This window comes from Anabas testudineus, chromosome 7, assembly GCF_900324465.2.
Source record: "Anabas testudineus chromosome 7, fAnaTes1.2, whole genome shotgun sequence".
Taxonomy (NCBI): Eukaryota; Metazoa; Chordata; class Actinopteri; order Anabantiformes; family Anabantidae; genus Anabas; species Anabas testudineus.
In genome coordinates, this window is record NC_046616.1 from 22,561,980 (window position 1) to 22,578,981 (window position 17,002).

At 40.7% G+C, this 17,002-nt stretch overlaps 2 protein-coding genes across 3 annotated transcripts; one reads left to right on the forward strand and one right to left on the reverse strand.

The window, feature by feature from the left end:
• Nucleotides 1-1,848, forward strand: fitm2 (fat storage inducing transmembrane protein 2). The gene is made up of 2 exons (XM_026368761.1): nt 1-216; nt 572-1,848. The coding sequence occupies exons 1-2, from the start codon at nt 26-28 to the stop codon at nt 1,179-1,181; spliced, it is 801 nt and encodes a 266-aa protein (XP_026224546.1). The 5' UTR covers nt 1-25; the 3' UTR covers nt 1,182-1,848.
• Nucleotides 1,849-5,300: 3,452 nt separating this feature from the next.
• gdap1l1 (ganglioside induced differentiation associated protein 1-like 1) lies at nt 5,301-16,697 on the reverse strand. Of its 2 annotated transcripts, XM_026368477.1 has the most exons (7): nt 16,670-16,697; nt 16,171-16,312; nt 12,251-12,443; nt 8,783-8,956; nt 7,427-7,521; nt 6,808-6,922; nt 5,301-6,712 (listed from the first exon to the last, which is right to left on the reverse strand). In XM_026368477.1, the coding sequence occupies exons 1-7, from the start codon at nt 16,675-16,677 to the stop codon at nt 6,369-6,371; spliced, it is 1,071 nt and encodes a 356-aa protein (XP_026224262.1). In that variant the 5' UTR covers nt 16,678-16,697; the 3' UTR covers nt 5,301-6,368. The 2 variants fall into 2 exon arrangements, with proteins under 2 accessions (XP_026224262.1, XP_026224261.1); XM_026368476.1 differs by lacking the exon at nt 16,670-16,697 and having other exon boundaries at nt 16,171-16,350.
• Nucleotides 16,698-17,002: the final 305 nt, after the last annotated feature.

A 17,002-nucleotide genomic window follows, 5' to 3' on the forward strand; every position in this document is an offset into this window, starting at 1 on the left:
GCCTCCTGTCCTGCCTGACTTGTTGATGGTGCGCGGTGTCGACATGGCAGCGGTGGATGTCATTGTGGACAACTTCGTGGCTCTCTGGAGGCTACCAGGCCTCCGACAAAACTTCCCCTGGCTCTTTTTACTCGTTTCGTTTGTGGGGTCACTTCTGAAAGAGCTGGAGCTTATCCCGCAAACGTATTTCAGCAGTAGCAAGAATGTCCTAAATGTGTAAGTAAAGCTAGTTAACGTTATGTTGTTAGCTAGCAGCGGTTAGCAACTGAAGTGATTCATTTAAGGTCATAGACCTGTTGTTAACTCTGAACGCACCTACTGATGACAGAGAGGGGCAAGTATCGTCAGCATTATGTCATGTGGCTGCAAGGTAAACTGGGTTTGTGCGGCTCAGCGTGCTAACGAAACCAAACTACTTCACTGTGGAGCTCTGCTGCTACAGCTCGACTTGCTCTGGTTTGACCTGTGTGGTGACTGATGTGTGTAAACTGTATGATGTCATGTGTCTGAGCAGTGTAATCTCGGGGCTGTATTTGAGTGCACATTGGATGATCCTCTGTTTCTCCTACAGGTATTTTGTCAAAGTGTCCTGGGGGTGGACTTTGCTTCTACTGACACCCTTCCTCCTCCTCTCCAACTCCTCCTTCAGCAGGAGTGTGACCTTTCTCAGCCGGCGGCTGCTGTCTCTGGTTGTAGCAACAGCTGTCTGGTACGTTTGCACTGAGACCTTCTTCTACATTGAGGATTTGACCGGCTCATGTTTTGAAACAGGCAGTATGGATGTTCTTAACAAGGAGTTCACATCCAAAGCCACCTGCAGGCGTGCTGGCTTCCACTGGCATGGCTATGACGTCTCAGGACACTCTTTCATCCTGTCCTACTCCGCTCTTTTCATCATGGAGGAAACAGCCCCTATGGCCTCCCTGAAGACGGCAAGTCTGTCTACGCTGCCCAGGGTGGCTCTCAACCTGCTTTATGTGGCTCTGAATATAATCATCATGATATGGGTGTGGATGTTTGCATGCACCTCTGTTTACTTCCATGACCCCTCTCACAAGTTGCTAGGGACCATATGTGGCCTGCTGGGGTGGTACCTGACATATCGGGTTTGGTATCTAAAGCCTTTGTCACCAGGACTGCCCCCTCAGCGTCACCCAAAAGAACAGAAACAACACGCTTGAACTGCAGTCATACTTTCCTGCACAACGTTCAGACCGACACACTACAGTTGAGGCCATCTATCTCCAGGTCCAGGTTGTTCATGCTATTTAAAGTCATTCCCTCCTCACAGAAAGGTCATTTTGGACAGAAGGACTGGCTTGAAGTTCCTCCACAGTGTCAGCAGCTGGCACTCCCAAAATGACTCCTGGTAATTGGAAATTAAAGCAAGATGCTGCTTCTGCCTTTCACCTTCAGCCTCTGTGGCACGCATGCACCACTGTTTGCCTGCCAGCATGCTGCCTTAACATGCTTTGCTCATAGATGAGTAATCACAGTTTTTAGCTACACTTGAGAGCACTTGGGAGCACTTGAGAATGTTTACAGTCCAGTTGTATAACACTGATGACATATTATTTTTACAGACCAGTGTTCATATAGTAAGTGTTTGTTCTTCTTTGTAGGAAACTACTTTAAGGACAAAGTCTGATCAGATACTCTAAGTGCACTGGAAGTATGTTTGATCCTATATATGGATTTTAATGAGTCTGTTTCTTTTTTTTGTTTAACATTGGTTTCTTTGGTCACATGGTTTAAGATTACTACACCTCTGTAACGTTTACTCAAAGGCCGTGGAGCAGACAAACAATTTAAATTTATTTAGTTGTAGTTGTGCAAATTATTATTTAATTACTTGGAAAAATAAGGCTGAACATCAGTATTTTACATAATGCTGCCTTTACAAATGACTTCCATGATTTATTAGTCTGTATTGGTTTCTAATATCAATTGGTTTATAAAATGTCAGAAAACAGCAAAAGGTAACCTAAGCATAATTTGAGATCAGATGACTTATTTTGTTCCATCATTTGTCCAAAATCTAAAGACAACCCTTTTACTATCACAACATACAAAGAAAAGCAGAAAAATTAAAAAGCTGGAACCAAAGAACATATAACTTTTGTTTTAGAAAATCAACTTAAACTATTGAACTCTGAAAATATACTATGAAAATATTTACAAATTGTTTAATTCATTTTTGTTCTTATAGTCAAGAACTCCATGAATACACCAAAACTGAATTGTTCCTGTAATAAGCATTGTCAGGTAGTTTGTAGGGGTTACAAGACAGAACCAATACCACCTTACCCACCCACCCCTTGGTAAGCCTGTTGCAGACATCCAGGGGTTCCAGTGGTTGAGTCTCTGTATATTAATTGCAGCTTTCTGACTCTCACAAATACAATACAGTATCCCAGAAATCTGATTTTTCCTGTTGGCTTCAAGTTGTGACTATATAGAAATTGTAGCATGAACTGTGCTGCATTTATACTGCAACAGTACAAAGTGTAGCTCATCTGTGTTATGAGGCATTCAGGGACAGTGCAAAGTGTAGGTCAGCTATGTTTTAAAATCCTTCAACCACATATAAAAAAAAAAAGTATTAACCCAACTGTGGCTCAAAAATTAAGATTTAAACCAAATTGTGGATTAGGAAAATTGTTGGATTGTTGATAAAGATAATTCCTTAGCATCATAAACCTTCCGTGTCACTGGCTATAGTTGATTTACAATGCTGCACTCATTTTCTTAGTGCCATCAAAAACACTCTGAAGCTCTGTTGTCGGAATATGTAGACCCCAACAAATCCTGCATTTCCTCCAGTTTGTTTTCTATAACTACAATTCCCAGTTAGTTTTGGAAATTATAGCTTTAAAGCCATGTTCAGTAGGAACCAACTGGCTTTTGATTCAACATTGTTGGTTTTGGTGTTTTCATTGGATTTTGAATCTTACAGTATAACATCAGCCTCATCCAGTAGGGCAGAGAATTTATCAAACTTTAAGAATATTAACATTGTCACAAGCAAATGACTTTCAAAATAAATGCCAGAATGTCTTCATTCCATTTTCATTATTTATTTGTCATTGATGGCAACTGAATAAATTAAGGCGTATGAACAAACATCATAAAAAGCACCATAAATAAATGCATATATATATATAGAAATATAAAAAATAAAAAGTACAAAATAAAAAAATACTATAGTGAAATATAATGGCCACAAATCACAACTAGGATCTCTCGACTTCAACTCTTTGTGTGATCCAAGTAGAAGTACAGTACAGTACATCAACCCGTCAGGTAGCATGACGTCAGTCAGAAGAAGCAGTGGAGTTGGTAACAGTAATCAAAATGTGCCAAGCGTTCACAATGAGTGGCTGGTTATGACGTTTCTTGGCACTTTTCCCCCCAAAGTGTCATCTGCTGTTATCTATTAACAAAATAAGTTAAAGTTTGGGTATCTGAAAATCAACATAAAAAACAATTAAGCTAATTCTGTGGTTACGTTATGAAATATACACTTTAGTGTCATCTTGTCTATCTCGAAACCTGTGCTAAAATTTACTTATACTCTTTTAATCTTTTTTTCCATTTATGTAACTGCTGCTCGTACAAGAACACTTTGAAACCAAATAAGCTCCCTGTTTCTTTTAATGCAAATCTTAAATGTTTTTCCAGGCATAAAGGTTTTCATCTAAACAGTTGAATATGTACGGCTGTCCTGCATCTTCTACTTCAAACTATAAGCTGGACACAACAAGCTACAATTTTTATATTTCTAGTGGAGTTGTCTTAATGGAAACCTGACTTTAACAGATCAGATATGACACAGCAAGGATACGCTGCTATTAAAGGAGCATTTATCATTGTCTTTGGTTCAACATTGTCTGCTGCAGCGTCCTGTCTCTTAACTGAAAAACAGACATAAACGACCTTCAGTATCCTTTAATGACAGCAAGAAACTGTGAGTCCTCAAGAATGTGTGTATAACCAGCCAGTTGAAAAACCCAAAGCAGCTTACAAGTCCAGCCAGTACCTCACATAATGAGTGAAACCTAAAGAGCGCATGGTTCAGAAACAGAATTATACATGTTAAACTCTGAATAGCAAATAAAAGCAGAAAGGCTCCAATTAAGGGGGAACAGAGCGAGTAAAGCACACTGCAACAAGACAGCTGGCAAGGCTAGCCAAGGGGGGAGAGGCGTTTTCTTTTTTTCCTCCTAATACTCCATTAGCCTTTGCATTAGTCAGCTTTTCCTCCTGCAGTTTCCCTTATTTCACCTTTGAGCTCCTTAAAAATTCAGCACAGTAAAATAAATGATACGGTGTGTAATCAAAAATATCTGTCTGTAAAAACAATCTTGCATCTGTCAGGAGGAGTCGGCGACAAACGATCAGCAGTAGAATCCAGTGGGTTTATTTCTGTTTTGTTTTGTTTTTTTGCTCAGTATTGCTGAGGGTCCATCTCCAACACAGGGTACCTGTACAGTGCAGGTGCTTCAAAGGTCACATCCACAAATCTGTGATTTGATGTTTGGTAGTGACCATAAATTCTGCCTCCAGGCAACACAAACTCCTTAGTGACCAGCCGTCACAAAATGCTTGCACAATAAAAAAGTATCCATGCATTAAAATACACATTCTAAACAACGCCAGAGATGCAGAAAGTACGGTTTTACTACCAGCTCAGGCAAGTGTAACATCTGAACTCCTGCTCAGTGATAAAGAGTGATTGTGGACCGCTGTGTGATCTGTGATGCTCTAAATAAACTCACTGAGTGCACGTGTCTGTGTGTGTGTGTGTTATTGTGCGTAGAGTGTAAGTTAAAAGAAATAGTTCAACATTTAGGAAAATCCACTTTTGTATTCTTGATGAAAAGAGAAAATGTTAAATCTGAAGTCTGTTAGCTTAGCTTAGCATAAAAACTAGAAACTGCCCCAGGTTGTGTCACCTATAAATGACCATTACATTTGCCTCAATCTTAACGTGTGAACTGTGATGGTCGCTTATGTTCTGACAGAACTACACATGGACTAGTTTGGAAAACCCGTCTCCCCTCAGCTCTGTCCAACCATTTCTGGAAAGGTGTGTTCACAATACAGCACAAAAACAAGGCTATTATGCAGAATGCTAATGTTGCTGGCAGGACATTGCTACATTTGAAAGAACCAAAGATAGTTTTTAACGATCTTGGTAACTGCGTCTGTATGCTGTTATTTTGTGGTTCTGTCTTATTCTGGTCTCCGTATGAGGTTAATTTGTTATTCAGTTCACAAACACAAGTCTAGACTAACAGTGTTGTAGCGTTCATCAATGACGGTCAGTGCAGGTTTTTCTGTTTACCCCCATTCTGCACATGTCCAACATTTCAATTTGGTTTAAATAACTTATTTCCGGCCACCTGCTTTTTTTTTAAATTTTTTTAAACCATGTAGCATGTATAATGTTTTTATGCTAAGCTAAGCTAGCTAGCTGCTAGGCTCTCATGTTTTATTTTATTTTTTTGTGGATGCGTTGTGCTTCAGTAAGAAACAGCTAACCAGGCTCTGTCTGGAGATAACTCTGTCCAGCAGCACCGAATAAGATAAAAGATAAGTAAAACCACAAATAACATTTTTGCCCATAACAAATGTAATATAATGGTAATTAGTGAACTTTAGAGGTGCCTGTAGATGTGCCAGGTTAACTGTTTCCTCCTGTTTGCAGTCCTAATGCTAAGCTAAGCTAACCCACACCTGGCTGTAGCTTTATGTTCAGTGCACAGACATGAAAGTGGGAAAAATCTTCTCAACCTTCGACAGAAAAATCAAATCAGTGAATTTTCCAAAATGCCAGACTGTTCCCTTCCAGTTTGCCTCCATCCTTTCACCATTTCATCTGGCAGTTTCTGGCAGCACAGCACTTATCAGAAAGTATTGTCATGTAGACTTTCCTGTGGGTTTACTGGTTTAACTCAGGCAGATGGAGGCGTGGAGAGCAGGTATGAATGGTGACTAGAACAGTGGCATGCGAAGGTCAGTTAACCCCTGTTGGTGTTACTGTGTTGAACATTTTCTCTGGGTTTCTACTACAGGTTTTCAGTATACGTGGACCTAGTGCATGCCTCCAACAAAAGTTAAACAAGGACTTGCAGACACGAGCTGCAAGTTTCCAGAAATGAAACTCCATGAAGGCCTTGATTACCAGAAAATGTGCTGTCAAGAATTTATTACTATGGAATGTTTTAATATTTCTTTGTTCACCCAGGTAAGTAATAGTGTTCTCTATATAGATTCATTATGTTTTCCTGTAGTCATAAAACATTACAGAAAAATTGAAACATCACACAAATACACAGACATTGAACACAACAATAGGGCATTCACTACATGTATTTCTTTTTTAAATACCAGTAGGCAAAGTAGCCCATCCCTCCCAGTGAGCCCATGAGAAAAGAGGCCCCGAAGAAGGACGGCGGCTTCTTTTTTACCATCCGGAAGGCGTTAGGTAGGACTGCAGACAAGAGGGTCGTGTGGATGTCGCCCAAGACCTTGCGGAAAGCAAAGCGTTTTTGCACGCGCACAAAAAAGGACTGCAGGTTAGGTCGGCTGCCGTCCTCCCAGTATTTCTTAGAAAGTCCCAAGAACTTGAGCCTGTGCAACAAGGCTCCGAGGCAGATATCAGCTAGTGTAAAGTCAGGTCCACATAGCCACAACTCACACTTCTGACCTGTGGTAACGAAAGCAAAGGTCATAACAGTGTTGCAAATATTATATTATTAAGTTTTTGTGCTATTAATATAGACAATAATAATTTGGCCATACCTTGATACTCTAGTTTCCGTTTCTCCAGTTCTGCCTCCACTTGATCTAGAACCATGGCTAATTCCCCCAGAATTTTCTTCAGGTAGTTCACGTTATCGTGGTCCAAGATTTTTGCCTGCCATCATTTTTTAAAAACAAGACAATCAAGAGGTGGGTCTGTATGTATCATTTTTATATGCTGAAGTGAAATGATGGTGTTAAATGAGGACTACATTTGAGCTTTTAAAAGGTTACATATATAGATACTATATATATATAGAGAGAGAGAGAGAGAGAGAGAGAGAGATAGTGGGCTCAGTTTACTTCATTACTAGTAGGATAAAATCTGTAAACAGAAAATGATCCGTAGCTATAGGCCTGGAAATTCAATAAATTTGAATCTTGTTCTTCTGCAGTTAATAGTATGATGTTGTTGGGTTTTTTTTTTTTTTATTATGTCTCTGTTAAGATAAATAATAACAAATAATTCTTTAGTAAATTATAATCCATTAATAAAAACCATAACTGTAGTGTAGTGAAAAAAATAAGCGTTTGAGTTTAATAGTTTCTTTTTCCTTAAACAAAACATTAAGATTCATTAGGGACAAGTAAAGATAAACTAACTGCAAGACGAACTTACCATGAGCTTCTTCTGCTTGGATAGGTACGGTTCTGTCAGCTGAGGCTCCTCGTGGTCCAACTTCATCAGCTCTGTCGCAGCATTGGCGAGGTGTCCTGAAATCACACACAAAACACACACAGAGGACACATTAACTAACACTATGTCTTCAGAACCTTTGCTTCTATTACACAAAACACAGCCCTCTATAGAAGCCAGAGGATTTGATCCTCCATGGAAGAATCTGACACTCTGTCTACTCTATATTTTTCCTTTCATCAGTAATATCATGAAAACTGCTGTTGAAAATATGTTCCTTCGGCCATGAGTCATGAGGTCTTAGATTCTATTAATTTGTGGTCAAAACATATGATTAGTGTTTATTTTGGCAACATTTCAAACAGGTGACAGTAGGTTTTTATGTTATATAAAATTATATGTTTATAATATATTTATATTTAGTATAAAAAAATAATAATACCTCAAAATGAAAAGTAAGATTTTAAAATATTTGAATGTGATCTGTCTCTTTATTCTGTACAGTAAAAACATTTAAACAAGACTGCTTTTAACACCAGTGCAAAATTAACTGTATATAAAACAATATACTGTAACTATACATGTGCGTCTTTCCATAAAAGATTCTCTCAGGTTAAATCGCTCAAGCACAGACTGAGGTTTTACTGGATAATTAATTCTGCTGCAGATTTTGGTTTGGTCTAAGTCATTGCTTTGATTTACATGAGGCCATTACCTTATGTAAAGAGCACTACTGGGAGCACCTGATATGTGCTGCTGGGATCTAGAAACCTGCTTCACCACAATGTGCTGCGTTGAGGGTTTTTTGTACTGAGTAGCATCAAATTACACAGTATGCTTGTCACGCTGCAAAGAGGATGAATAGCTTTGCATTCATAATGTCTGTCGTTTGTTTTGTTTAGTAGACTTGTGGGTCACACAGTAGAAGCTCATTGACCTCCAGTGTTCTGACAAATATATTTATATTATGTTGAGCTGTATCAATGAACAGTACAAGTTACCTCTGTTAAATCAATCTGTCAGAGTTGCTAGTTACTTTTAGAAGATTTTCCTAATAAAACATAATATAAACTAAGATTAATCCACATTGCTAACTATTAAGGCAGTAATTTCCAGTAATACCTTTTTAGTTTGAGGTGTTGACAAACTGTAAGACCTATGTCCATCTGTGGCTCTTCATCATGTTTCAGCTCTCGATGAATTGTTGGCAGTTCCACTAAACACACATTTCCCTTCTAAACTCTAAACTTCTAAATCTACAGAAAAAATGGAACAGGGTAAAGCAGTACAGTCCCACCACAGCACAACATACAGCTAAGCTGAGCTGGCTTCACTTACTACGTATTTCTGCGGTGGCATACTTTGGGATCATAGAGTCAGTGGTGAGCTCTGGATGGAGGATGCAGCCGTGTGTGTAGGCGTCCATGGGCAGACCATCCAGCAGCTGACGGTACTGCTGCACACGATCGTAGAGAGGCGAGTCTGAGTCGGGAATCAGCTGGGCCACTGAGTCTGCAGGTGAGACGTCCACATGAAAACACCAATGTAGAGAGAAAGCATTTTAATGTAGCTTAGTCATTGGTCTCTGAAGACAACCACACAAAAGCAGTGATTCAAGCTAAACAAAATGTTTAAATGAAATGTATGACTGAAGTTTCTGAGCAGCCATCATCATGCATCAACATAACACCATTTTCCCTGCCTCAGCTGCAGGATATGCACACAGCATGGTAACCTGGTAACAGATAACACACCTCATCCTCTGACATATAAGCAACACTGCAGAGTTGTGAAACATATCACCTGGAGACTTTATCTTGAGTGGGAAGGTGAACTAGTTGAAGCTAAAAACCTATGCTTTTAACCGCAAGAGATGAAATTCAAGGACAATCCAGATGAAAAAAAAAAAGAACACTAAAATGAGCTGACAATTTGAAGAAACCCACAGGTTAATTAGGCTGTACTGTAAACTAACTGCACCAATCCCCTGTCGGTCTGCTCTGTTCTAGTTATTTGCTGTTGTTCTATGAGCTCCAAAAACGCTGGATGCTACATTTTGCATGATTCAACTCAGACTTTTAGGTTGATCAACTCTACAGAGGGGAATCAACTGGTTTTCTCAGGCTGAGCAGTTTTCGCATGATAAGCGAAGATTTGTGGAACAGCAGCCAGCTAGCTTAGCATAAGGACAGCTAGCTTAGCAAACGTAAAAAAATACACCAACCAGCACCTCTAAAACTCACTAATTAAGATGGGTTTTTTTGTTTGTTTGTTTTTTTGTTTTATCTGTACAAATCTGTATTGTCATGCAAAGAACTCCGCAACCTTTTACACTTTTACCCAGATTATTTCTCAATATGTTGAACTGCTCCTTTAAAAAGTGTTATTATTAAGCGAACCAGCTTTTATATTTTGCTGGCCTACTTCTCATGGCTGGGACGGTTCGTGCTCAGTATAATGACCTGCTGCTGAGTTTCAGTATGAATAGTGAAACAGGTTAGCAGATCACAGAGAGCTTTAAGGTACAGTATATCTGCGTGTGGTCACAGCGTGCAAAATGCAGATACGGCACCACTGACAACAAAGAGATAGTCTGTAAGTTCAGGCCAAAAGAAAACACTTTGCGAAGAGTGAGCTGCACCTGGCAGAGCTCCAGTAAGCTGTGTAATCAGTCCCAGGATTGCCATACCGGCCGGTCTTGCCATGCGGTGGTCCTGTAGGTGGTCTTGCTGCAGCACCACATCCTATCTGATAGGCAACTTTCAACTGTCTTGGAGATAAAGGTGTGTGCTCAGCTTTAATTTGACAGAATTAAAAGTTAACTGAGACCTTGATTGTTTGAATGCCCTATCAACAAACAGCTTTGACACAGCAGGAGCGTCTGCTGCAAAAATACTGTAAAGTAGACTAAAGTGGCACTTTGATACTATTCCTGAGACATCTACACTTTTCTAGGCCAGCTTCAACCCACATTGTCAGCATTCATCAAGGCAGTATTTTCCAAATCCAGTCATCAGGCCCCTGCTCTGCTTGTTTTCCAGCTATCTCTACACTACCCACTGCTGGTTACCTGGATCAGGTGTGTTCAGTCAAGCAGAGGCTGGAAGATACATCTGATCCAGGTAATAAGCATAGGGTAGGACAGGCATAGCTGGAAAACAAGCAGGGCAAGAGGACTGAGGACTGAGTTTGGAAACCACTGTATTAAGGGATTTACACACAGCCAAAAAGCACATTTATATGTACTAAAGGATATCAGATTCTACAAAGACCCTCATTTAAAAAAGAAATCCTCCAGTTACCGGGACCCAGCGCGGTAACAAATAGCTAAAATAAATGGCTTGGGATGAGAAAAAGACATCAAACACCACGGTCCAGTTTCAGCCTTGAAGCCATTTATCTACAGTGTAAGCAAGCAGTGAAGCAGATCTTCAGCTAAGCTTTCAAGCATCACTGCTCTGAAAGAGCGACCACTCACCCAGCTAAGACAAGGGAGATTTTCAGTTATTGGCCAACTTTGCTCAGGCCTCCACTAGTTTCAGGCTCCCAGGACATTATGTAACGGCATAAAGTCTCAACAGGCAATATCATAGGACACAACACCCACTGATAACACACTATAAGACTATAAGATAACAGCATATGCATCTCAACGTTTGCTCACCCTTTCAGCTGCAAAGGCAGGGGAGGACATTTATGGCTGTTATGGCTGAGTCATGTCACAGCTTCGAAATGCTCATTTTACATCCTGATAAATCTTTTACATAGTCCTACATCTTCATATGAATAGCTGAGTGTAGTGATTTATTCAGTTATTTGTAGTACTCTGTGTTTTAGTGATAATTGCTCGTTTAATCATTAAATTCTCTCTGGTGTTTGTATCTGTGTTTTGTTAACAACTGCCACAAATTCCTCCCAAGGGATCCTTCAAATTTTAATCTGACGGCCTCATGTTAGTCACATTGGTTGCTGTGACTTACAGAGTATCGCAGTAAAGTACATGCTGACACACAATGTTAAAGGACAGATGGCCTCGAAAAACTTCTAATTGTCATCATTACCCCATGTTCACACACTGGGAGCATGCAGGCTCTCCTGCTCTAGTATATAAGTGAAAATCTAAAGTTGACTTTTGTTACTGCTGTGACCCACGTCAAGCTTTCTTCCACAACACACACACAGATGCAGTTTACTTTGATAACATTAGTAGAGTTGCCATTAAAGTTCTTAGTTGATTTCCAGCACATTCAGGATTTTTTCCTGCCAGTGACCCTGATCTACTGCCAGAAATAACAAAACTAAACAAAAGCTCCATGAGTGGTTGAAAACACTACCACTGATCTTTTAATGTTTCTAGTTGAAGGTAACATCCTGCAACTGCTCTTAAATATGATCTTATATAACTACAGTGAGACCTAGAAGTAGAAACACTAACAGTAACATGTTTTGTCATTTTGCACCTGCAAAAGACTTTCAGCTTTAAGTTAAGAGGTTTGACAAAATGATTCCACATTAACTGTTAACATTTTCTACACACAGAGGATCATATGTAATTGGACAATTAAATTATTCATATGTCATGAATTTCATGTGGCCTTTCTACTAATTATTCTATGACAAACCAAGTGAATCAAAAGGTCTGAGTTGGTTATGAGTGTTGAATTTGCACATTGTAGTCATTGAAACTCAAAGTATAAGGTTCAACTACTGTGGGTTCATCTGTTTATGCACTTGGCCTCGCTATTTAAATCAAAGTTTAAGAGAAAAAAAGAGAAACAGCATCATCATGTTATTACTGTACCATACCTCCCACAAAGGTTTTCTCCAGGTAATCTATAATCTGGTTGTAGTCAGTGATGATAGTGTCCCCGTGAAGGAAGACAGGCACCTCCTCGCCCAGATTCAGCCTCATGAACCAGGGTTCCTTGTGCTCTTGCAGCGGCAAGCTCACATCCCTCTCCTCACAGACCAGACCCTTCTCACTGATGACTAGACGCACCTGCAATAAGAAGCACATGTTTACTGTCATTGCATTTCCAAGAAGGTGGATGATAATGCATGTCAAAGCTACCAACTGATGGTCTCCTAGCTGCAGATTCTTAAGGGAGCACAGCAAGATTTTCTGGCTGATGACCAAGAAAGATGAGACATTAAAAAGCAATAATTTAATGCAGGTTGCACTGTCTGCTTCTGTGTTCCAGGGGATCAAACTAAGAAATGAAAGGCTGTGTGCAAACACAATGTGAGTATACTGTATGTATATGAATAAAATCATATTCACAGGAAAAACTAGTGGACATTTTGTTCATAAACCAGACAGTTAAATGCAAAACATGACAGAGACTGATGATACACTGCTCATATATATAAACCACAGCATATCTCACAAGCATCAAGACGGGCTAATGGCTTCAGCTTTTAGATTACGACATTAAAAAAATCACGCTCGTGTTTCTGTCGTACAGGAGAAGTAGGCTTACTGTAGCTGAATTGTGGGTTTTCTGGCAAACTAATGAGATAGTTTACAGCAAGCCAGAGTGTGAGCAAAAAAACATTTAGGACGGTAAAGATCCCCTGCTAGTGGGATGAAGGATAAACCAAGGTCCACGGAGAGCTATTAGTGGGAATAAGATTAATGAAAGAAAATGACACCTAGGGTATAAAGAGCTACTTTGTGGCCACTTATGAGAAACAGTGAAATGGGAGTTTTGCTGAACATGGCCAGACATGGTGTAATGCAATAAAAGTGAATGATTTAGCAACACAAGCACAGTAATTAGAGCAGGAACACTGGTTCTGGCAGGAGGAACAAATCTATGAAAGCAGCAGCAATGTCATAGGAGAAAATAGCTTTTTACATCTCAATTAAGGCGGCAGTGTTACACTCTAAAACAAAGACTTCTATACAAAACTGTCACAACTGTCAAAGATTTCAGGGCCAAATGTTGAAGTGAAGCGTCCCGTGATGATGCCCACAGTAACACAGACACTGCTGCAACAAGAGTGCGTTATATAATAATATTAGTCACACTTTAGTAATGATGCCAAGTAGTTCAGTCGCCTGGAGGGACGGAGAACACTCCCCTTAACAATATACACTCACAGCTACAGCTCAGTACTAGGTTTACTGTTGTTGTCCTCAACTTCAGTAAACATACAATTTCAGGTACTTTACTTCAGTGGTAACAAATGTATTTTGTATCAATGCTGTATTTGTTAGAAAGGAGCGGGCAATATCAGCAGCACTCTTTCAACAAGTGCTTCTGTGGATCATATGAGAGGGTAGGGACAAACGGCTGCCATGGTTACTGGGTAGATTATTTCACAAAATAAATTCTTTTAATCCGCAAAATAAATGTTCATTTTTCCAAATAATTTCTGTAGTCTCATACAGTGCACACCAGTGTTGTGTTGGTATTTTTACTTGAGTAAAATATCTTATATGTTTTCCAATACTGACTTCAATTGCACTAGAACACTGTAAACGGTATAAACTAACTAACTAACTTTAAATTCCATTTACTGACAGCAGTTGTTGTTGAAACCAACAGAATCCCAGCAGCTGGACTGAAGGTGTAAATCTCTAACCTGCAGCCCTGGAGGTTGCCAGTTCTCTATTGATCTGTGACTCTGGCCTCTAAATGTACTCGTGCTCTGGGGCATCGAGCTCCATCTCTCTCTATCTTTACCATTTCTGTTGTGTTCACAATGCATCACTCAGTCAGTTAACCACGGAGCTTTATCAACACAGCGGAGGGGGGGGAGCGTGCAGGAGGAATTCAGAGATGAGGGTTGTTGATCTGTCAGGGAGGTGACTTCTTTGTCATCATCACTGATCTACTGATGATTCACGTTTGTCTTTTTAGATACAGAAAAGTGACAAACAGATTGACTAAATATAACACACATCTTTCAAGGTGCTGCAGAAAGTTTTAGACCAATCACAATGCAAGGATTTGTGTTCTATTAAGGTACAAAATAGGCAGAAGAGTTCTGGTGATGGGGGTCTCTTCCCCAAACCACCAACATAACAACTGTGTAAACAGTCACTTTCTGCTGAAATCCTTGTGTATTGTGCTCAATAGTCTGTTCACTGACAGCACAGTGAGACATGATTGTGAAGTCACTTCAGCTCCTCTGGCTCCAGGACTGAGGTGATAATCATGACAGCGAGCCTGGTGTTTATCCTCTGCTGAGTGACAACCGGCACAATCAGCCACTCAGACTTCACTGGCCGAGATCCAACGATCGGGAATCATAAGTGATGAACCCATCAGAGGCCGAGCATCAGCTCAAGGTTGTGGACAAACTAATCGTGAGACCATCCTTTAGTGCTACAGAGGTTCACATGCTTATTACATGCTTTCTCATTAAATATTAGACAGAATGACACTCAGAGAGGCTTCAGCTAATGGTTATTTTAAACACTAATTAATCTGTCAGTCACTTGTTCTGTTAACTGAGTTGTCATTCGGTTTAATGGAAGTGAAGAAGGATACATCACAATTCTCTTCAAATAAGGAGAAGTCATCAGCATACTGCTTTGTCTGATTAACAGTTTATCGTTTCAGCTCTAAAACTCTCAAAGACTCAAATCATACGAGTATGATGCATTTTCATATAGAGCACAGGAACACAGAGCTTCCATAGATTAGAGGAAATGGAAGTGGAGGTTTTCGGCCCCTCTTCAGGGTTTTCTTAGTGTTATACCCAGAAAGTAACTTAACATAAAAAATGGCGGTCTCTTAAATAATGTCAGATAGATTTATGTCTATATTGGGATGCCCAGTTTAAAGTATTCTGAGAAACCCTGTTTTGAATTGACAGGTAGGTCTAAACACTACAATACCCACAAGGCTTGGCTCAAACTTGTTTCAGCTGTTAGCCTGTACATGTGTTTTCTCAACTTTGCCGTTTGAAATGCTCAAGACAGACACTTCAACTGTAACTAACTGGATGTTTCTTGCCAAAGTGCATCTTGGCGATCGCAGTTCATTCCTTTACCACAGTTTTAATGACATTTTACTACAGAGCCTGACATCTTCTAAGGCAGGTGTTCATTTGTTATGGTAATAACTGAGCTCGGTGAGTTTAATGGTCCAGTCAGTGCAGCGTTCAAGCTTTTACACGGAAAGTGAACTGGACTTTTAGTCCCTGAACCAGAACCAAAATATTAAAAGAGAACATTTTGTTTAATATGAAAGGTACAGATTAATGTCTGCAAAGGTAATTTAAAGTATACATTAAAATGATAACATCTGATCCAGCTGCAGATGGGGGGGGGGGGGCAGCCTTCAGTTTGTTTTTGCACATCCTTTCCCTCAATTATTTATGTCATGTACAAAGACTGACACCACGTTCACCTGCTGTGAGGAGACACCGTAGCTTCCACACGTCAATACAGGACTCAACCTGATGACATGAAGGGGGGGTTACGCAGTGATGAGCGGCAGAATATTGAGCAACACATCCTGATGCATGTCGAGGACATGAGCCCCACGCTGCGGCGCTTCCCCTGAACGCCTCAGCTGGGGGAGAGGTCTGCCCAGCTGCAGGATTCAATTCCTATTCATACGGAGGAGCTGCATGTGCATGTGCAGGCGCAAACACGGACACAACACACGCCTGGATCACGATAAGACACACACACACGGGGGGGGGGGGCCTCCACGCTGTAGCATCAGGTCATGCAAAGAGACGTGGAGACACCTCCATTTTTTTTTTACCTTCTGGGAGGTGAAAGACTGCGTCCAGTGGTACAAAACCAGCCTGTCTTTATTGAAGGGTTTGGGCTCCGCCGTCGGTTCTTCGCACTCCTCCCCGTCTGTGATTTTGCCGTCTTCATCCATGGCTGAGATGGGCCACCAGCTACAGTTGGTGGGGGTAACATGGTTGGAAGACGCCATGACAGAGCGTTTTGTGCGTGTGGAGGAGAGGAGCGAGGAGGGAGAGAAGAGGAGAGAGAGAGACACACACACACACACAGTGAGAGAGCGAGAGAGAGAGAGAGAGAGAGGAGGAGGAGGAGGAGGAGGAGGAGGAGAGGGCTTCAGCAGCTCCAGCTCAGCATCATCTGTTCACGCGGCAGCAGCATCCGTCAGCGTCGGACAGCTCCGGTGCTGAAATCGACTTCACCTCCGAGTGAAACCAGAGATTAAAACCAAAACACAGAGAGAGAGAGAGAGAGAGAGAGAGAGCCTCATCCATATACAAGCATCTACTTACTCCAGCATGCTGCTACACTTCCAATGAAATCAATGTGTGACCCGATTACATCACATGATGAGCTGCGCTCCAAACATGCGCACAGAGCGCAGACCTGGAAGGTCAAGCGGCTCCTGTAAGGACGCGGGACGGTGTCACGCATGTGCAGTGCGTGGAGTAACGCACCAAATAACAATACAAACAGAAACTCTTTTTAAAGATGACTGTATGATTCCAGGAGAAAGTATCATATGTGTCATTCAGTGGTTACCACTCACACTCACACACACACACACACACACACACACACACACACACACACTGCTTCCATTCAGGAATTTCCGCTAATTTTTA

What these genes read in the sequence shown, in the direction of transcription:
- fitm2 (XM_026368761.1), top strand. Translation starts at nt 26, where the DNA reads ATGGTGCGCGGTGTCGACATGGCAGCGGTGGATGTCATTGTGGACAAC. An exon ending in AGCAAGAATGTCCTAAATGT is followed by an intron (nt 217 to 571) that starts GTAAGTAAAGCT and finishes TTTCTCCTACAG; the next exon opens with GTATTTTGTCAAAGTGTCCT.
- gdap1l1 (XM_026368476.1), bottom strand. Translation starts at nt 16,350, where the DNA reads ATGGCGTCTTCCAACCATGTTACCCCCACCAACTGTAGCTGGTGGCCC. An exon ending in GGAGAAAACCTTTGTGGGAG is followed by an intron (nt 8,957 to 12,250) that starts GTATGGTACAGT and finishes TCTCACCTGCAG; the next exon opens with ACTCAGTGGCCCAGCTGATT. An exon ending in ACGGAAACTAGAGTATCAAG is followed by an intron (nt 6,713 to 6,807) that starts GTATGGCCAAAT and finishes TCGTTACCACAG; the next exon opens with GTCAGAAGTGTGAGTTGTGG.